The sequence below is a fragment of the Leptidea sinapis genome, chromosome 8, assembly GCF_905404315.1.
Source record: "Leptidea sinapis chromosome 8, ilLepSina1.1, whole genome shotgun sequence".
NCBI lineage: Eukaryota > Metazoa > Arthropoda > Insecta > Lepidoptera > Pieridae > Leptidea > Leptidea sinapis.
The window spans coordinates 4,922,299-4,945,683 of NC_066272.1; the positions used below are offsets into that span (position 1 = coordinate 4,922,299).

A 23,385-nucleotide genomic window follows, 5' to 3' on the forward strand; every position below is an offset into this window, starting at 1 on the left:
AATCTTAATACGGTTCATAGAATACATCTACTTACCAAGTTTCAACAGTATAGTTCTTATAGTTTCGAAGACAGACATGACAAATCTATAAGGGTAAAAAGGCGATTCGCTGACCTCCTTGCGCCCGTTCTTCTCAGGTCTGTATATATCTTGTCATCTAACTTAGAAATTGGTGGTAGTTGTGGTCAGTAAGTGATTTTGTGACAAGAGAATATGGGCGACTATGATCACTAACCATCAAGTGGTCATCATCTTTTTTTTATGAAAATAAGGGACGAGACGAGCAGGACGTTCAATTGATACGCTATGCCCATTACAAATTACCGCTCAGAATTTTTGGGGTTTTTCAAGAATTCTTTCACTTGCACAACATTTACACTCGTCACCTTGAGACATAAGATGTTAAGTCTCAATTGCCCAGTCATTTCAGTGTTTACACATTCATTCACAGCAGAAATAGGCGCCGTTGTGGTATCCATAATCTAGACGGCATCCTGTGAAAAGGAGCCTCCCACTCTGTATTGGGATAAAATATGATACAGCTTCAAGAAAATACGCAAATTTGAAATATTATAAATGATGATCGTTGGTGCTAATTCCAATTAGTTTTACAAAATCACTGAGATGTGTTTCGTGTCTAGGGGTATCTGCAAGGTAGGAGCTATTATGTCAACTTCAGGTCTCGCTAAATGGAACTACAATTTTAACAAAATTTTCTTATCTTTTGTGGCCGATTTCATCAACATCATTGTTGTGGAGCGGGTCGTGCCCTAAAGCGAATAATCATAATGTAACGATGGCTTGATGCGTCTAGCTCGTGAACGGCCACTGTTTGGAGTGACTGACTCGACCACAGCGAATTCCGCTCTTCTTGGTAAGGGAAGTTCAGGCTATGCTAGTTTGGGGCAAGATAATTTGTGTGTAAATATTCATATATTATTATTTATTCACAATGTGGAGGTTGGTGCAGCTACTATTCTCATATTCAACCTGTCCAAATATGTGCGAAGGTAACGATGGTTGGTCTATGCATCAACGAGTTCTGCTTGTGGTGCCTGTTCGACCTGATTACTATATATGACAGTAATCACGACCATCATGTTCACAAAGCATGCTTACACAAACAATGAATTACAGCTCTAAAGGTTGATGCATCCAATATACGATAATTTATATTAATACAGTTTATATTTAGTTACTTTTTATCAAATATTTGATTTACTTTACTGGGTTACTTTTTAACTTTGTACATAATTCATATATCGGATGCCATGGTAGGTGACAAATGAATGTATGCCATTATAATATAAAACATAATTTTTATTTCTGCATAATAATATTGCTCTACAATATCTGATATCAATTCTTTCATACGTATACAGTAACTAGCCAATGCTATAAAAATATTTCGTAAACTATTTTTACAATTACAGTAAAATACAAAATGTAATTTTATATAACATCTATAATACTAGTTGCTATCAATTCTTGCATATTTTCGTGCATTTAACAGTCTCATACTTTATCCTCTTTTATTCCTTCAACTTCATTAGTTTTAGCATGCGAAATGTCATGTGTAGCAATATCTAAAGAACCATTTTTCCTGAGACCACACATCGCACAGAACTTATCAAGATGGTTACGCTTTTTGAAACAATACATTATGAACATTAAAACGATCAAGATCATTACAATTATTCCGACAATTATAGGTGCACTCGCGTCCATATCTTCATCGCTTTTGAGTTTTGTGTTCTCTTGTAGAAGAAATTCTTTCAACGGAGAAAAATATTCTAGTATTCCGTCTGTTGAAAGTTCAGTTTCGCCCGTTATTGTTCGGAGAACTATTCTCCAGTCTTCGCTCGCTCCAAGGGACATACCATCACTGCGAAAAAGGGGTAAATTCTCATTACTTGATACAACTGAAAAAATTTGTTGGGTCAGCTGACTCCTGATGGCAGGCAAGTGATCATCGCCGTCCATACTTTACTGCAATCCCAGAGGAATCACGGAAGCTTTGCCTGCCGCAGGTGTGCACGGCTTTTGAAGGTACCCATGTCTTATCGACAAGGAAATCCCGTACGAGAATAACTATTACACATTCTATTGGTTGTAGAAGAAAGTTTCTTGAAAACGTGGTGTGCAATGCAAATGGTGAGGATAATACTTTTTTGATGGAAGTGGAGAACAAACGAGCATACATAATGTCACCTGATGGTAAGTGAACATCGCAGCCCATCTAAGCTCTCTCATAACACCAGAGGAATCACAAGAGCGGTGCTGACTTTGTAAAGCATCTGTCTGACTTTATAACGTGGCGGGTGAGGATTGTATTTGGGGCTTCATGGTGAGAGTCAACAGTTCTTCTACCTATTACTATTTTTGTATTGTCATGTTGGATGTGGAGTGTATATCCTAAGTCCGGTTCTCAACGAAATTTCTTCTGCGAACAACTGTGGAATGAATTTCGTTTTGCTGAAACTTCTCAGACATTCCTGAAAGCCTTTCTGACCTTTTTTTATGACAATAAGGGACGAGACGAACAGGACGTTCAGCTGATGGTAATTGATACGCCCTGCCTACTACAATGAAGTGCCGCTCAGGATCTTGAAAATACCCCAAAAATTCTGAGCGGAACTACAATTGCGCTCATCTCCTTGAGACATAAGATGTTAAGTCTCATTTGCCCAGTAACTTCAGTAGCTACGGCGCCCTTCATACCGAAACACAGTAATTTACACATTACTGTTTCACGGCAGAAATAGGCGCCGTTGTGGTACCCATAATCTAGCTGACATCCTGTGCAAAGGAGCCTCCCACTGGTACTTTATAGGGTATCTTATAGTGTTGCAAGAGATAGATACTGCTACCCAGTGATTACTTACCATTTAGTGACCAGTACCATCATTTGTCCTCGTATTTCATATATACTAGATAGGCAGAGTAGCAGAGATACCAAATGGAAAATTATAAATATAGATTTATGGTCAATGCCAATTCATCCATTTACTTAATAATTTGATCTAATGCTGTCCGTGGGTTTTATCTTTGTGAGTTTCTAGACTAATAGAATAATTCTAGGCACGTTTTGATGGCCAATAAAATCGATTTTATCTCATCAAAGTATAGTTTCGATTCCATCTATATCATATATCTAGATAGATGATAGATAGATCATATAGATGTCTTTTTTATCGACGAAACGACCAGGACGATTAGCTGATGGTAATTGATAAAATATATATCCTATGACATTACATCTATGCAGAAAAGATTTAAATAATTGGCTAACTTGTCTTGCTTATGATGAAGTGGAAAATCTTCTGATCAGACTGACATGATAAACACACGCATTGCATAGATGGCCCCAATCAAAGGTCCAATTCAAACCCACATCCACACACTCACTCACGCACACACACACACACACACACACACACACACACACACATACACACACACACATACACTATTAATTGTAAAATTTGGTTTTTAATCATTTCTGTTTATTTCTATATTGTTTACTACATAAAAAGTTATCTGCTAAGCAAGTTGCGAGATATTAACAATACAAGTGTCCTAAGACAACTTACTGGGAAGTCTCAACCACAAAAAAATGTATATGTAATCTTTGAAATAAACGAAATTTATTTATTTATTTATAATTGATACGCCCTGTCCATTACAATGCAGTGCCACTCCGGATTCTTGAAAACCCAAAAATTCTGAGCGGCACTACAATTGCGCTCGTCTCCTTGAGACATAAGATGTTAAGTCTCATTTGCCCAGTAATTTCACTAGCCACGGCGCCCTTCTGACCGAAACACAAAAATGCTTACACATTACTGCTTCACGGCAGGAATAGGCGCTGTTGTGGTACCCATAATTGAGCCGACACCCTGTGCAAAGGAGCTTCCCACTGGTAAATATTGCCTCGTAAGTAGCGATTGTGACAAAAACGTGCTATAAGTTCACGCACTGTTAATAACAGCACGGGTGGTAAGAATATTTATAGTGATAAAGTAGTGAATTGAATATATATTACTTAGTAAGTCGTTTTAAGAAACAAGAATACCAAACCCATTGAACTTCTTTCATATACGTGACACGCCATAATAAGAGTACCAATTTGCAATGGAATGAATCGTTATGCCCGCAGATGTCACGGGCCGGAAGGGGATGCCGCATTTCTTCACTACCGCAGCCCGTCATTTCTTTTTAGTCCAGCCAGTTAGTGGCCAGGGTGAGTAAGTTTTTGTATAAAAAACATCAAAGGAAAAAAAATTATGGCCTCATCCACTCGCCTCAATGTTTTCAAGTATACCTACTCTTCTTGGTACTCTGGACAAAGCCTCTTTTCAGTACATCTCCAACTTTATCATATATATACTACGATACGACATGGATACCTTCAAAAAAAAGCGCGTACACCTTCCTTAAAGGCCGGCAACGCTCCTGTGGAATCCTCTGGCAGTGATCACTTAACACCAGGTGACCCGTACGCTCGTTTGTCCTCCTATTCCATAAAAAACTACCCGACATTCGCTTATCAATACAGGCCCAAGGCGTTCGTCCTTCATTAAAACGCCTGCTATCACAAAATTATATTGAGGTTGATAATTTTGCGATCTTCAGCCCATCTCATTGACAAAAAAACAATTAAGAAGGTGAATGGGTGCATTCGATAAACTTGCTTTACAAATAAAGGTGTTCGCCCACTACACTGTAGACCATGACCGCACCATAAACGGTGTAACACTGCTTGCCTGATGTCAAGGTCCTTTGTGCATGGTATACATGATGGTTGATGGTGTAACTCTTTCTTTCCAAATAAATTCATCACCAAGGGAAGCGAGCCAGTGTTGCATAAATAAGAATGTAAGTAGGTAGTAATGTTGGCACGAGACGAGGTCGGTAGGTCAATCGCACTTTCACTCATGAGGGAATATGAAGAGATTATTAAAATGTGAGCATATTAGTTGCGAATATCAATTTCAAATTAATTGCAAATTTTACAAATTGAATGCATATAGGAATTAGAAATATTTTGCCAACCTTTTTAAAAAAAGATTATGGCAAACACATAATTTCTATGTACATTATAATTGGCCCGTATTCCAGTCTCTAAATTCTCTCTTTTATTTGTACATTTAATATTTGAAACGAAGTACATATTGAAAATATATTTAATACAGTTTTACTGCATAATAAAACATAATAGACGAAGTTTCGATTCGCAAATGATACGCTGTAATGGGCAGACACCTTTAAATCAAAAAACTTCAAAACAATCACATCCATTGCTGCGCTGTTACGAGCAATTCATAATCCACGCACCATCAGTCAGTGAGATGAAATTAAAGTGATAACTAATAAACAAATAAAACCTCAAGGTATCGCATTACATGCTTATCAATTTAATGAGGTACCTGAGCAGTTTTCCTGCTTCCTGCGCGCCATATATAGAACACTCGTGCAAAGGTCCTGTGTAACTCGCTTTTTTGCATAATGATCGGAGGATTTGGAACTCTAACACATGCGATATCAGGTAACTGTGAACAATAAATGTTAGTATAATTAATTATCATATAAATAAAAAATAGACATTCCATATGGACTCCCGAATGCCGACACAAGTGAAAACTTACAACTATAAACGAACATTAATATGTTTCCCAATTTTTAAATAATATTGTGTAGTATCAAAAATTAAAATGTCACTATATGTAAATTACAATAAATATATTATATTATAGTTTCTATAGCCAGTATACTATTATAATACATATTTTAGTACCTATGTTTTATGACGCATCCCCGTGACTAAAACTATTCAAATTTCAAATTATACTTAGATTATAATGTTTAGAAATAATGAACGGGAATTGATTCCCTGAGTTGACGCGACTTTACCAGGACGAAGATTACATACGAGGGTGAAGGCTAAGTTTCATTCAATCCAACAAACAAAGTCGTCAAATCATATAATTTTCTATGTGAGGAATTTTGTATTTATTAAGATGAATTTATCATACGGATATACATATACCCCCTTATTCATAATAGTCTGCTAACTTAAAGCATTGCTAATTCTCACTCTGTCTTCTTCTATTGACCTAAGTCAGAATGAGAAAAAACACTCCTGGCTGTTTTAAGTTAGCGGACCATTATGAATGAGGGGGTAAGAATATTTCGAGTCGGAATAGGCGTAGCGCGTGGTAGTTAATTCCCATTTACCCCACTCACTACATTTATTATTATAAAATTAAGTCCTCTGCCGCACCTGTATGTCTGTCTGTTCGCGATAAATTCAAAAACAACGGCACCGATTTTCACGCTTTCACCAATGGAAAGCGTGGTTCTCGAGGCAGGTTTAAGTATATAATTTGTTTATTTTTTGTATATATTTTGTAGAAATTAACGATATTTGTTGAGATGTCGAAAAAAAATAAGCCGTCTGGGAGCTTTCAACGAAAACGCTTTTCAGATATATATCAAAATTATGTAATTAATATATTGCTCCGATTTGTGTATCTTATATAGATCTAAAGAAAAGTGCGCGATGGTGTATGTCTATCTCTTAATAGTAGCATACTTTATCCATTGTGACATTTGCGACAGAACAGCGTGTGCTGGATCAGCTAGTACTAAATAAAAACTATGGTGAAAACCATCCTAAAGCAATTTACATATGCACCGTGTTTTAATTTATGATAAAAGAAATATTTAATAAAGATTAATTAAAAAAAATATTAATACACTTCAGTCTATAAAAAATTAAAAATTAAGTTTTAATATTGTGTAGTTTAACGTCGCTCAGATGTCTAGTTTGGCCATTTTTTACTTTTCGTGTCTCGTGCTCGCGCTCTAGCAATTTATTAAAGTCAAAAATGACATATCTCAACCCCAGACTTGTCAGCAAACCACACAAAGTAAAAAAAATAAAACTTAACAGCACTGTTTTGAACGTGGACCCTTAATTATCAAAAATTAAGAAGAGTAATTTGCACTTCGTAATACATCTCGATCACATTACATATAATTCAGAGCGTTGAGAAAAATGTTGGAGCATTAGATTCATTTTATATCTTTTATGTCAGCACATATCAGATCATTTTAAGGTGATTGAACTGACGATCGAGAGACAATTTTAAATTCAAGGAATGCAATCATTCACAAGCAAAGGCAAAAAAGTGATCACGTTGAATACTTCGAAAATGGCGATAAATGTCTTGTACATAAAATTTTAATTATTTTTGACATTAAAACATTTTCACACTTAAAATGACTCGACCAATAGGCTCGTTGGAGTTCGTGCTAAGGTTATATTTTATAGTTTGATAAGGACTAAGATATTACATTGTGTAGATATTACATCACTGTTTCAAGTAAACAATAAGAGCCCAGTTCTTAGCAAACATTTAAACAGCATTCATTCATTCATAAATTTATAGTTTGTGACTAATATATGTATGTACCTACACTACGTAATAATTATAATTACTAATTAATACTATTTAGTACTAATATTATATCTATGTACGAAAACAATTTACAATTAAAATAAACTATAAACTCATTAGCTAACTATAAATAGAAATGGAAAGATCACAATCTGCAGGTGAGGTGCATAAGAAGATGGCCTGGACAATACTTTTGTAAGTTTTCCGACGTACCCAAAGAACCTATCGCCGACAACCCCATAAGGAAGATATATGTAAGCTTGATAATAAATGTGTAAGCTTAGTAATGGATACGCCACTACCAAGCTTACACATCTCTTTTTTTCCTTTATGTTTTCAGAACCAACTTTTCATGTACTTTCAAGTTGATGAGAGGGCACGAGCATCTATCATCAGGCCTCTTAAATTTTTAAAATTAGATGTTTTTATAAATATATGATAAAATTATAAAAGGGTAACTTTATTCACACATAATAGATATTCATTCATGGTAACATTTAATAATCAAATTTGATATTTTTAAAGTACGTCGTCTTTATCTCCTATTTTAGGTAAATGAAGGAGGCTGTGGAGTATATTAAGAAAGAGATCATTGGATATTAAGTGATCACCGCTGCCAACACTCCCCTGCAACACCAGAGGAATCACTTCTCTAATTCCTTTTGTTGTGGGCCTTCAAAGAAGGTGTACACCCTATTTTTAAAGGTACCCATCTCGTATCAATCTGGAAGCCGCGCAAGAAATTCCACAGTAAGGTTGTATGTGACAGAAAGTTCCTACAAAACCGCACTGTGGAGGAACGTCACATATCCAGATGGTGATGATGATATCCAAGAGTGGATGGATCTGAGGTGGAATTTCTCAGGTATCAGATTTTTGCAACTTTTGATAAATGCACTAGAACACACAATTCGAGAACATTCTGCATTTCACGCTGTCAAATGACTCTTTATTTCTTTTTTATGGAAAAGGAGGACAAACGAGTGTACGGGTCATCTGGTTCTAAGTGTTTACCGCCGCTCACATTCTATTGCAACATCAGAGGAATGACAGGAGCATAGCCGGCCTTTAAGAAAGCGCGAAGGTACGCGCTTTTTTTGTTGAAGATACCCATATCGTATAGTCCCTGGAACACCGCAAAAGTAAGCTCATTCCACAGATTGGTTGTACGTGGAAGAAAGTACCAGATACCGGGAATGATATACTAATGTATGGCGTGTCGTGCGAATGTGGAATTCGGCGGCAGGAATCAAATGATACTGGAATGCTCCCCGTGATAAATGCTGTAGAAGATACACAAGTTTTATAGTTTACAAGTGACTTCCATACTTACGTTATGTACTGGACATGTGACACGACGTGGTACTTGGAGGCTGGATCCAGGTCACTTTCGTTTCTTGCTACAGGTGGTGATATCATCGTCTCCTTTATCCTACGGATTTGTTACACTTCAAGCATATTTATAACTATTGTTCTTTTTCTACAGGCCTATTTTCTAAAGCGACTTTCGATTTCTTTACATATTATTAATGTACACAAATAAAATTTGAAAAACAAAATTTTATGAACGATGCGGGACTCAAACCCATGACCTCTGGAAGCCACAACCTGAGAGTTGAAGCATACAAGATTTTATGACGGTACGTCATTCGAACGGTTAGCTGAGGTGGTAGGAGCACTGGCACGGAACGCCAGAGGTCGTGGGATCGAGTCCCGCATTTTTCATATAATTTGGTTTTTCAAATTTTATTTGTGTATTAATCCTAGAAATGTTAATAGATATATAGAAGTATTTATGTAGTTGTAGCCTAACAACTAATAATGGAAATAAAATTTAATTGAATTGTAATGAAAATCAAGAAAATTTAGTCATAGTAGTTATTAGGCCCATGAACTATTAGAAGGTTAAAGTCAAATTCACTACTCGAGGGACCTCCGATACCACGTCATCCATCATTCTTATATGTGAAAGATGAATTTTGCTTAAAATGATGAGTCAGATCGCACATTTATTCGCGGCTATTGCCAAGAGCCAAAATAAAATATAAAGATTAAGAAAATAAAAAAAATAAGAGGCAGGCATACAAAAATTAAATCCATATTCCATACATATACTATCCATGACTGGATTTTAATTTAAAACAGAACCAGATATTTTTGATTTATATTTAAAAATTTCATTTCAATACAGGGTATTTTTTCAATGTTATCCAAAAAAAAACTACTTCACCGATCGATATAATACTTATACCATAAGATGCAGCGTGTTTCAGAAAAGGTTTCTGTATATAATTTATGATGATTACTTAACCGGTATTTTTTTGACTTAGAAATTTTTACCTTTATATTTGGACCATAATATTCACAATACCAATAATTCAGTCAATGACCTTTCATAACATTATATGACAACTTATACAATAACTAGTGGACCCAACAGATCCTGTAGGTAATTTCGGTCCTTAAATTTGAAAAATCGGTCAAGCCGTTAGGAGGAGTCCACTAAAATACACTATATGGACGGAATTGAGAATCTAAACTAATCTCAAATTCACTGGAACACACAAACAAATCATCAAAATCGGTCCAGCCGTTTAGGAGGTAGTTCAATTGTGAATTAAAACAAAATCAAATCCACCTGAAGACACACAGAAAGTTTCATCAAAATCGGTCCAGCCGTCTAGGAGGAGTTCAGTGACATACACACGCACACAAGAAATATATGTATATTAAGGTATTTATAATGCTGCTGTTAGAAATATTAGAGAGTACACGAATGTTGCGACCGCTATATTAGTGTACTTCAGTTATTTTCACAGCATGATGATATAGTGTTACCTCTGCAAAAGAGAGCTTTTCGTGCTATATATCAGCTTGCTTATAGACTCTCAAAGAAAAATTTAAATAAATAAATATTATGAATGTTCATTGTCAGTACATTTATGAAAATTTAATATACGTTCACAAAAATCGTCAACTTTTTGCTATATATAGTGATTTTCATTATTATAACACTAGAAATAAGGGATTGCTTGTAACTAAATCTAGTAGGCTTCATAAGATACATAATAGCTTTAAGGGTAAATGTATACACTTTTATAATAAAGTCCCAGCCACTTTTTAGGCATTATCCATAAATAAATTTAAATGTTTTATAAAGAAAATGGCTCTGTCGTAAATCCGTTTACTCCACAGCTGAATATCTAAGTGATCGGAGAGCCTGGGACTAGATTATGACTATTTCTAACCGGTAGTAGTATCTAGTATATTAGAAATGACATCAAAAAGAATTCTAAAGGAATCAATTTTGAGAAAATAAATGCCTTTTATGCTTTTTAATAAGCGGACGTAGGGAACCTAATTTATATGGCAAAACAAAATTTGCCGGGTCAGCGCTTGTAAATAATATTAATAGATGTATACGACACAAAAAGTATTAGAATTATATATTTCTGTGTACCCTGTGTATAACTTGAAACTTTGCCCAGTCTTAGCATTTTTCTACTATGATTTGACGTCTCTAAGCCCTCATTTAATATTGCAAACTTAGTTACATAATATCGCTATGTATTAATAGATAAATACAGTTATTTCAGACGTCAATGCACTAAACAGATTACACAACTATCATTATCAATGGACAAACCGTTCTTGTATTCGTAACAAAGAAAAATATCTGATTAAATAACAATGAATGTTAATTTGTGATCGCGCAAAGATATTAATATTAATTATAATTATCTTGATTATAGCTGGCATTGGAGTTGTAAGCAAGATTTGCTAGCCGTGTAAAAATATATCCACACAAATCCAAACCGCTCATTGGTTGCGAAAACACTTCAATATTTGACTGGTTTAATTTAAGTATTAGAAGACCATATATATGTACTCGGATAATAAGAAAGAAAAAAATAACGTCAAATTCAAATTCAAATCGTTAACTTCTTGTGTTACTATTATGTTTTAAAATAATAATGGTACAATTAATCGTAAATTGCATAGACTGGAAAAGTCGAACCCAAATAATTTGAGTTGACAACAAACTTTATCATATTGTTGTTATTATTAAAAATTTTAATCCTAATTTATTTTCTTTTATAAGTATATAATATTAGTTACATTAAAAAATAATTTCACAAAGATATACACAAAAATTATAAATCCGACAGTGCGGTGGAGGATGGCAGTGGAAAACTGTATCTTCCGGTACATGGTCGCCATTCGAGGACTATACTGCCCCAACGGTTATATTATGTCCTTCCAGCTATGTACCATGCCCACCGCTACTTGAGTCTGGCAATTATCCGAACTATGGGAATGTCTTTGGTCCTTCAACGGATCTCCTCAGTTCTGATTCGATCTGGCAGGGAAACTCCGAGCATAGCCCTCTCCATTGCATTCCAATATTAAGTTAATGATTTGTAACAGTCATAATAAATCATTTTGGTAGAGCCAGGGTCGTCTAAGTGATTTTATTAAATTAAAAATATAAGTTAAGTAGATAAAATCATTTTTATTCCACTTGGTTCTACTATACTATATTTATAGCATAATTTTTTTTTATGGAATAGGAAGACAAACGAGCGTACGGGTCACCTGGTGTTAAGTGACCACCGCCGCCCACATTCTCTTGCAACACCAGAGGAATCACAAGAGCGTTGCCGGCCTTTAAGGTGTACTCGCTTTTTTTGAAGGTACCCATGTCGTATCGTCCCGGAAACACCGCACAAGGAAGCTCATTCCACAGCGTTGTAGTACGCGGAAGAAAACTCCTTGAAAACCGTACTGTGGAGGACCGCCACACATCCAGATGGTGGGGATGATATCTTAACTTGTGGCGAGTCGTGCGAAGGTGGAATTCGGCGGCAGTAATCAGGTTAAACAGCTCTTCGGAACACTCCCCGTGAAAAATGCGGTAGAAGACACACAATGAAGCGACGTCTCTACGCAACGTCAAGTGATCCAGCCGTTCGCAGAGCACTGGGTCCCCGATAACTCGAGCTGCTCTGCGTTGCACGCGATCAAATGGATCGAGCTGATACTGGGGTGCGCCAGACCAGAGATGACAGCAATACTCCATGTGTGGCCGGACCTGCGCTTTGTAGAGCCCTAGAATGTGGGCCGGCTTGAAGTATTGCCGTGCTCTATTGATGACGCCCAGCTTCTTCGAAGCCAATTTGGCTTTGCCCTCCAGATGACCACGAAATTGGCAATCGCTCGAGATTTCGAGACCCAGTAGTCCGATACTAGGCGAGGCTTTAAGGGAAGTGTTGTCGAAGAGCGGTGATATGACAAATGGGGTTTTTTTATCTATTTAATAATTTAATCAATCTTTAATTTAAACCATAAATTGAATATGTCTGCTTCTTAAGTATGGCCCGCAAAAATATGATTCAGTTTACCTACAGGTTTTTAAGGCTATTTGTCGATCACATATAGCCAAGTTCTTCTAAAGAGTGTTAATTATATAATTTAGGACCTTTGCTCCATATACTGAAACATCATGTAGAATCTAAACAATTTTTTTTGTATTTGTCATGGATTGTTGTATTCCTAATAGACTCCAAAATGGCTAGACCAATTTTGTCGTGGATTTTTAGATAAGTTTGGAAGCGATCGGAAGAAGAGAATATTTTTGGCTTAGCCGCTATTATAGTACAATGTTGAACTACCACATAACTGAATGATTACTAAAGTGAAGTGTAGCTAGTTTAACAGTCATAAATAGAATTAAAAATATAAAACTTTTATTCTTAATTCATGAACTGAGCATATAGTAGTAAATATGTTAAAACAAAAAGTCAAACAAACTTTATTCAATTAGGCTTAAACTAGGCGCTTTTGAATTCTCATTATAAATATTTGTATTACATTTCTAAATCTACTATATGTCGTAAAAAGTAGAGCTCGAGAGACGAACACACAAGAAACTCAACGACCACTCATTTCAATCAATAGAGTATTTTACAATTGCTGTTATATACAACACAAATAGTTTTTAAGGTGCTGCGTCCAATATATATAATATTACTAGCTGCCCCGACAGACGTTGTTCTGTAGATAATAAAAAAAAATACTGTTTTATAGGAATGCGCCAATAATATTTCAAAACATCAAGAATTATTTCTTAAAAAATTATCCCTGTTGTTATAATGAAATAGTTTCACAACAGAACTGTCAAACCGTGCGTCACTAATTTCTCTCATAGAAAACGTCATGTCCATACAAAATTAATATTGAAAATAAAAAAAATTATGGGTCCCAAATCGAAATAAAAACTATCCTATCTCTCAAGTTGGACCAAACTGCACTCCATGAAGTAATCCCCATTAAAATCCATTCATTAGTTTAGGAGTCCATCGCGGACAAACAACGTGTCACGTAATTTATATATATTAAGATATAATATTGACACACTCGTAATTGTATAGTTATAAAGTACTATATTGGACGCATCAACCTTACCAACAAGTACCTTAGATCCCACCAATGTTGGTTCCAATCCACCATACTGCTGTTACCGAACACGTCCCATCTCCACTTGTCCAGCACATATGCGTATCCCATTAAAGGAAACTTTTCAAGCGCAAGCCACATGAGATGGTTCAAGGCTGCCTGTTCTCCCTGCGAGACTCCATCCACGAAGTTCTTCAAAAGATGAGGGGCTGTGAGCTGTACAGCAGCGATGTCGGAGATGGCATCATGGAACGCTGTTACATAAGTAAGTAGGTCAGATCATAATGTTATTTAGATATCTACCGCAGCATCGGTCTTGAGTTGGTAATAACTTTGTGCTTCGGTATACAATACTTGTCCTCGAATCGGTTCGTAGGTTGACGATAAATTGAACGCCACGACAAAACTACTATTAACAATCATAGACTTAGTATATACTTACGTATAGACCTGACAGCGCGACAATGCGTGACCAATTATTTTTTGTTTTTGAAGATGAAAATACGGGACGAGACGAGCAGGACGTTCAGCTGATGGTAATTGATACGCCCTGCCCATTACAATGCAGTGCCGCTCAGGATTCTTAAAAAGCCCAAAAATATGAGCAGCACTACAATTGCGCTCGTCATCTTGAGACATAAGATGTTAAGTCTCATTTGCCCAGTAATTTCACTAGCTGCGGCGCACATTGGACCGAAACACAGTAATGTTTACACATTACTACTTCACGGCAGAAATAGGCGCCTTTGTGGTACCCATAATCTAGACGTCTATTTGTCAATGTGTGAGTTATTTAGTGGTTTAACATTTAAAATACGACTGTTTACGAGTTTTCAATCAAAATCTGTTACAGCAACCATAGATTCGCTTTACTTTACCATCTTGTTGTACTCCGTAAGTGATGTTAAAAATGTTCAATAGTCTCGCATGCTGTGTTTGTCTATGTGCTAGTTTATTGTAAGACTATGTATGTAATAGTTTTTCAAACCACAATGTAACGCCATTTGATGCATATTTTTGTAACTAGACACAAATAAATTTTTCTTTTTTTATTTTAAGTAAAAACTTTAGTGAATCGGTCATAAAACTGCGAGCAGTTCCAATCAATATTACTTCTTGGGTCTGGTGCATTAACACTAAATCAATTGACGACAACCAATGGGGTGATGAATATTATGTTTTATGTCAGTTTTGATCAGAAGTACAAAAAAATAAATGCAATACTGATGTAAATATATATTAAAGGTCATTTTATAACTTGTCTGTGAAGTTCAGTCCAAAACAAAGACAGACAGATAAAACAAAGTAAACAAAAGTATTTAAATCAAAAGACACAAGCAAATAAACAATAAACTTGAATAAAAATTCCAAAAATATCAAAACAAAAATTTCAACAAACACGTATTTTGCAATATTTTACGCATTATTTAAAAGATATGCGTTTCCAAAACAGCAAATAAAACGATGAAGTTAGTCATATAAATAATTTTGTTGCAAATTATCACTGACCCAAAAGGTACGGTGAAATTTATAAACGAATATAAAATCGAACAATTTATGGGCGAACAGACTGCTCAGATAACTATATAAAGTGTCTGCGGTTAAATTGGTAAAACTGTTGACTCTCACAACTATAGCCCCGGTTCGAACCTCGCCCGTCACGTAACAATGTGCTTTAGGCCCGCAACGTTCTTGTGATTCCTCTGGTGCAGCAAGTGAGCATAAGCCGCGGTAATTACATACCATTGCCTCCTCCTCCATAAAAAATATCAGTAATAGCATATTATCCTAATAATATCTTCCCGTTCTTGGCGTGCGTCCGTGCAGAATGGGATGTCGCTGTACCAACTTATTGGCTGACAGGCAGTATTGAGATAAAACCTTTAGTTGCGAATGCAACGAGCAACTCTAATAAAGGGCAAAAGTACTATCACTTCAAAATCCGGTAACGCATATTTATATTCTTTTAAAAATAAAATCCCGTTCAGATTTACATTAGCGGACCGCTTCGGACTTGGTAAATAAAATTAAAATGAAGTTATTTGGATCGATAAAATATAAAAACATAGAATAAATCACTCAAGAAAATTTAACAAGAACGTTTTGGCTATCTATATGTTCTTTCCAATTTTGTCTGTCTGTAACTATTTCATACTATACAACTGAATTTAAGCGGCTAACTTCTCTTTCATTCACCGCACCACACAATATAATCTTTCTCTTTCGCTTCATAGTTTTTTCCCGCCGATGTATATGCACCCGGCCTAACGTTCACGCGACATGAGATGGACAAATGCAAACTCCACGGAATAAATGCCAAATGCATTTACCTTTCAATTTTTCTATTCCGAATTCATTGTAACTGGACCTTCAGTGAGACAATACTTTTATTATTTATTAATGACTTTTTGTTGAGTTCCAAGCTAATAATAATAAGGTTGAGATATTAATAGAATGGTGATTCTCGATTTTGACAGATTTCTATGCAAATAACGTTGGTTGTGTAATTAGGGACTGGCTAGATAAGATCACTCGACGACTAATACAAGCCATGCAGTGGTAAATAACCTTGACTTCAGAGCTACGAACTCTGGTATCGAATCCCAATAGAAGCAAACTCAGGTATAGCGAATATTAATGTTTATATCCTTTGAGTCATTTCAACAAAATTTTCCAGGCGATTGATCGATCTTAGACCTTAATGTTCTAAATTACTCTCACGAGCGACGATGCGGTTACGCACGCGGCCATTCAGATTTACAGACATTTTTTACAATTGTGCATAAGGAGGAGGGAAAGCTTGAAAAATAATGTTTAAGGTTTTCAGGACAAGTATCAGGGATTGTTCTGAAGCCGCAATATTGTTGCGTCTATATAGATAGACTATGACAGCTGTGAAAACGTCGAAAAAATTGACATTCGAACAGACTCATGCACACTAACATAAAGTGTCATACAAATCGCGAGTGTAAGACATAGTCACTTGTCATGCACACAAAACTAATATTCCTAGCCTGTTTTTATCGGTCGTCTAACAGCAAGAGGCTATTTATACGTATAAATTATCTAAGGTTCAAAATTAATTGAGTAGGTATATTTTGTCTCCACTGTCAGTACAGTTTAGGAATAATGAAAATTATATTCCGGTATTGGATTGAAAGCCAAGAAGAACAAAGCTTTTCACAGTATTCAGCACATTAAATAGTGTGTTTTTATACCTTAAATTTATCTAATTTAATTGATTGGTTGGGGATTATAGAAGTACAAATATTATCATTGTTTGCGCTTTGACGTTCGCAGATTTTCGTACCTATTCTTATACCGAATTCTGGTGTAACATAAACAATATTGGCATAACTTGCTATATAATATAGATATATTCCCCCTTATTCATAGTAGTCTGCTAACTTAAAGCATTCTTAAATAATTCGCACTCTGTCTTTTTCTATTGACCTAAGTCAGAATGAGAAAAAACACTCCTTAGCGGCGGCCTAAAGTTAGCGGTCCATTATGAATAAAGGGGATTATGTTTACAGTGTAAGATTTTATTTAAGAGCAGGGGCGTTACCGGTGTGCAGTAAAATTTTAACATGTCAGATGACAACAACATGCAATAAAAATATACGAACACTATTAATAATGTTTTGAATACATTTCAATAGTTTTTAATAAATACGACAGTAGGTACAACAAGCTATAATTTCAAACAAGCGACCTAGACAGATATTTTTTTAGAAAAACCTAACACTGATTTGTAAAATGTAATGACCTAATTTTATATAAATTACGCATTGACAAAGTATTTTGTATATTATTAATTATATTTAAGTGACATTGTAGCTTGTAATGATTAGTGAAATTCATTGAACTTTATACTATATTGTTTGTATGTTTATGTGCATGTTGTGTCCACCTGTAATTGTAAGATACACGATTTTTGAACTTTGTGTTATAATTTAATGAATTGACATGTGTATTCTGTGTTGGTGGACCTTGAATAAATAAATATATAAGATTTAACCGATAAATTACCACTGAGTGATCATTAGCTGCCTTACCTGGGTTAGGGCCATCCCTAAATAGCGGAGGCAGATCACGGTAATGCTTGAAATATTGTACATGTCCCAGCAGTCTTGCAGCACGTGACAACCCTACATTGATATCAGTTATATTCTCTCCGCACCATTTTATTCTGCAAAAGTATTCGAGAGCCAACTAATTATACATTTTTATGAGAGTAACTTAAAAAATTAAATGTATTTTATGGAATAAATAAATTTATAGATATCCCAAAACTCAAATCAACAATCTACGCGGAAGCAAGTATTTATTCTACTATGTTTTGTTATTAAAACCAAAAACCACGCTTCACGTATCATATGCCCGTTTTAAAAGCACATTAAATTAAAATATTAGCTAAGCTGACAAATTTACAACAGTGTATTGTACTAACTGTGGTCGATTCGTCACCACAGTGAGATAAATGTTAATACGATTAATTGAACATACATAAATAATTTCAAAAACTTCTATTGTCCAATGTGTTTTAATTTATCCGCCCGTTTTTTGGGTACCTCTTCGGCTTAAGCCGCACTATGGTTTTTCCCGGGAGCGGTTAATCGCTGTGGATGGATATGGATTTATGGATAGATATGGATTTCAAAAGATCAGTTTGTATTGTTGCTACTAAGAAACAGAAAAGGTCGACGAGAATTTCGCAAATATTGGGTCCATCCACTAACTTGCCGAAGATTTGAGAAAAGTTTCTTTTTTATTCCTTTCGTAAGGAATATAATTTTTTATGAGAACATGTAGATAAATTTTTCAATTACTATCGAATGTCAGTAGCCAACTTCGATAAAAATTCTCACGATGTGCGACCTACAAAACCGCCCGCGGTTAACACAAAGTGCATGTCACCCACTAAGTTCTAAGTATTACAAATTTTGTCAATTTTGTAACATGTTACGGTGTTAAAATCAGTCGAAGGAAAAAATCGCAGGTGTGGCGGTTTGAATTCGTTTTCTTGTTTCATAAACTCACACAGTTAAAACAGTTTCGAGAACGTCGAGACCTAATGTCACTAAATACCTAGAACGCGAAAAATTTTCGGTATGTAATGAACTCTCTACATGTCCATGAGTGTAGCAGGTAGTGAAATATCAAAATTTAATGCTAGGTCAATGATATTATAATATTAAAAGAGGAAATACTTTTAAATATCATTGTGCTAGGTTCGTTACTGCATATTAACCTTATATTTAAACGTCAATATTCCGAAAAATCATATAATATGTTAAGTTCATACTTATAGTTAACTCCGTCACACATATCATGGCTTGAAGGCAAACAGTTTGCTGTTGATGGTGTTTCTCTTATATCTTGAAAGGAATCGCTTGCACTTTCAAAACCAAGGGATTGATGAAATTTGTCCACAAATTCGAAATAATCTCTTGAGTATACTATGTCACTTCCATTTATAGCGCGACGTGGTATGTCAGGATAGGGAGCAACTAAGTTATAAATCGCTTGCCATTCCTGTGCCCACAAATTACCTGGAAAAAAATATTTTCTAGATAGTTCGATTTCAGCTAGAAACAATGCAATTTCTTTAATTATTGGTTGTTTATGTAATAAAAGTGTTATCTGGGATGATAAACTTTATTATGTCTGAGCGGGGCAATGTACCATCGCACATTGATATAATAATAGTGAAGTGAGAATTACATGTTTTGGGTTAAACTTGTGAATCACATAAACACTACAAGCTAAAATATGTTAATATAAAATCTTAGAAATAGGCTTCCAGCTATCTTATATACAACAGTAACAGAATCATCATCAAATACTTAACGTAAAGCAATGATATTTCCAGAAATACAGATTAGCAATATGTTATATGCCTATGTTTGATAAAATAAACTTTTGTATATTCGGAACGTTCTGAATAGAATAGAATAGAAACACTTTATTAGCAAATAAAAAAATACTCACACAAAAACACAATAATTTACAATATTAATTAAAATCTTAAAATTCTAAAACGTAACAAATATTAAAAAAAAATATAATGATTAAATAAAAACAATGTTAGCGTGATTCCCTGCTAAAAGGAGCTGACTCAGTATATTGTTGTGTCAGTGCAGAAGACACCAACACAACACTGGTTTTCAGCAGCCCCTCGTGACATTTGAAGTAGAAAGTTCTATTTGTCTTCCCATTGCAAATAAATTTGCGTAGGTATCAAAGTAAGTTCTGCATAAACACAACGATTCGAAATTACTTGTTTAAAAATCTAAGAGATGCATTGTATTGATATGTTACAATAATATGATGAAATAGTGAATTTTTATAGAAGATAGAAATTATTATTATAAAATCAGTTAAATTAGACACATACATAATATTATATGAAATTCTTTATAACATAAACAGATCAATATATTGTTATCATTGCTGTTCATATTAGTAAAGATACAAATATAAATGATTTAAAATCTGATTAAGATTTGCTATTGTTTGGTATTTTTGTTTGTAATTGTGTCATAGAAACTTATAAAGGATACATAAATTAACATTTAGAAGCATTTACACCAGTTAAATTATCGCAGACTGATGCATTTCTTATATTCAACGAAAACAACCATGTGTGGAGTATTTTTTTCATCTATATCAGAACGAATAAAGCAAATACAAAACGAATTATTTGCAACATGTATCCTAGAGTAATCCGTTAATGTTGTTTTTGATTCAGGGATTATTACCTGGATCTTGCTACACGCGAACATTTAACATGTTATTGTCATGTATTTGTCAGGTGATACTGTTGATGTAAGTTGTTATCATAATTTTTATATATAGTTATATAGTCTATAAAATATAACAGAAGGCACATACCTAATATGTGGGCTGGAATCAAATTGCTGTCTGCTTGAAGATCTTGATTGTACACCGCTTTCAATTTAGTTTTAACATAGCTATGAATCAAACCATATAAAGGTTTGACGTCATTCCAAATTCTATCTACTGTTTTCACAAAATCCTCATCTTCAAAGTTATATCGCCACATTTCTCCTGCATCTTTAAAGTTCTCTGATTCAGCTACTTTATTCATTCGCATTACGTAATCTTTGAAGATGGGCCGAACCTTTTTTCCTGTTGCGTCTCTATAAACTTTCCAATAGTATTTTAACTCTTCATAATTATTACTTGTCTTGAAAATAGATATTACATCTGAAAAATTGTTAGGATACAACTGAGACATCGTCTAAATATAATACACGGTAACGGTTACAGCTGAAAATTTAAACCTAAACCTCACTATTTAGTCAGATTTAAAAAAAAATATGAGAAATAATGAATATTTTACGCAGAATCAAAAATGTATTTGTAATAATTTTCATGTCTATTATTTCAATTTCAATTTGTTGCAATTCCATAAAAAAAAGTCTTAAATAGAACATTTGGAGTGTATTATTGTACCAAGTGGTATTTGTCTGGGTGTCGCAATTTGGTCTGAACAGCAGACTGTAGTAGGAAGACCCATATTTTTATTTATTTTTGTTTAGTCTCCAATCATGATATTTGTGTTGCTAGCAATCTATTAAATTAATAGGATCCATTGCTTACCATTCATACTTTTTGCTGAATCTTCTTTTTTACATCCAGGATCATCAAATGCGCATAAAGAAACTCGACTCCAAATACGTTGCATGTCATCTATTTCTTCGCGTTGCTGTAAAAGGAGAACAGAATAATAAAACTCAACGACTTCTAAATAAAATATTTTTCCGAAGTTTCTTACAAATAAATTTTGTTTTTATTTTTTGTCAATTCTATTAAGTTTTAATATCGTGCTTACTTTGCTCTTCGGCATCTGTACGTTTGTACCCCTTTCCTTAATTATTCTTAATTTTCTTTTCAGCCGCAAATCATTAGAATTTTGAACTTCAGCTATATATTTATTTTTTATAGTGTTCCAATATTGCCTTTTGATTTCGTCCTCCTCACCGGCTATGTGTATCTAAAATATTTTAAGAACAGTTATAAACATTTGATATATTTTATATTTATCATAGCAAACTACTAGCACTCATACTAAATAATATAATAACCATTTTATTTTTCTTCATATCATTTTTAATATCAGTTACGTATGACCACAGTGCTTCTTGCGATGCTTTACAAACTTCTAGGCTCAATTCGTCCATCTCATTCATATAAGCTTCCAGTGTTAAGTTTTCTTTCTCCAATTCATCCATATGTACTTTGAAATGTTCAACAGTATCGTCGTTTTTAGTTATGACTGTATCTGGATCTAAGACAGTTTGCATGGCATCTTCTAAATATTTTTTCTCTTTTACATCTTCTCCCGCAAATTCTATTTCATGACCACTTTCATCTGATTGTTCAACAGTCTTATTCCTTGCAATAATCTTTTCATCGGTAGACATATCTGAAGTAGGATTCACGGGATATTGCACAGCTAATGATAGTGATATTATATTAAACGTAACCAAGGATTTCTGTAATGTTATAATAAATAAATACAATTTATATGTTAAAGTTAGAAAAAATAGTATGAATCGTAACATTATAAGTAACTGATTGAATATAAGTACTTGACGTCAATAATAAAATACATTTGCGCATTGTACATTTATCTATTACATTTTCTATATTTGCAAGAATTCAGTGCCTTTTTAATACAACAATCGATCTATATTTCTTAAAGCTGATGATGATGCTTATTTTTTATTTTTTAAACAAATCTCAGAAAATATTTCATTCCATCAAAAATATTATTATTTTTTATAAGAGAAGGTACTAATCACTTATTATATAACATGTTAAAAGGCTGTTCAACAGCTGAGTTTTCAACTTGGTTGCCAAGTTGTGGCATTGATGTAAATGAATGAAAATAATTGTTAATTTTATATTCAATTTACTGAGGAAGGAAGTAAATAATACTAACGTAAAACAACATTATAATATTTATCACAGCACTCGATGACAATCACAGAATGTAACACAACACTGAAAACATATTTCGATTACACAATCCTATAAAATTGAATCGTTACACCGTACTAGCTCCGTATGCCTTGCTGATGTTTTTGAATATCGGCAACTGTTTGATTGTTTTGTGATGAATTTTAAAATGTGAACAATGAACGGTAGTTATGTTTTGAAAACGTTTAACTGTGGCTGAGCACTGTACATATACGGCATGGGCGTCGACGCATTGTTATGCGAGTAACGACTTACTGATGCCTCGATCAAATCACCGGGATGTTCACGACTCACGTGAGACCGGAAGACACAATCCTCACATTATTGCATTGTAACCAAATCCATTATTAGTCAGTGCTAGCTAATAGCTGACCAGTGTTCGCTCATTGTAATAAGCTAGAATTCTATTCAAGTATAATTGAATATGGGAAACATTAAAAAACATTCATAATAA

At 34.4% G+C, this 23,385-nt stretch overlaps 1 protein-coding gene across 2 annotated transcripts; it reads right to left on the reverse strand.

Annotated features, from left to right (window-relative positions):
- Positions 1-1,299: 1,299 nt before the first annotated feature.
- On the reverse strand, positions 1,300-23,227 carry LOC126965784 (angiotensin-converting enzyme-like). Of its 2 annotated transcripts, XM_050809548.1 has the most exons (11): positions 22,894-23,205; positions 22,034-22,444; positions 21,781-21,942; positions 21,549-21,654; positions 20,817-21,152; positions 19,228-19,474; positions 17,978-18,111; positions 13,939-14,173; positions 8,797-8,895; positions 5,430-5,552; positions 1,300-1,885 (listed from the first exon to the last, which is right to left on the reverse strand). In XM_050809548.1, the coding sequence occupies exons 1-11, from the start codon at positions 22,903-22,905 to the stop codon at positions 1,516-1,518; spliced, it is 2,235 nt and encodes a 744-aa protein (XP_050665505.1). In that variant the 5' UTR covers positions 22,906-23,205; the 3' UTR covers positions 1,300-1,515. The 2 variants fall into 2 exon arrangements, with proteins under 2 accessions (XP_050665505.1, XP_050665506.1); XM_050809549.1 differs by lacking the exons at positions 1,300-1,885; positions 5,430-5,552 and having other exon boundaries at positions 8,793-8,895; positions 22,894-23,227.
- Positions 23,228-23,385: the final 158 nt, after the last annotated feature.

Excerpts from the sequence above, each read along its gene's own strand:
- LOC126965784 (XM_050809548.1), bottom strand. Across the intron at positions 21,655-21,780 it reads TACAGATGCCGAAGAGCAAA|CAACGCGAAGAAATAGATGA; the intron begins GTAAGCACGATA and ends CTCCTTTTACAG. Across the intron at positions 19,475-20,816 it reads GATTCCAGCCCACATATTAG|GTAATTTGTGGGCACAGGAA; the intron begins GTATGTGCCTTC and ends ATTTTTTTCCAG.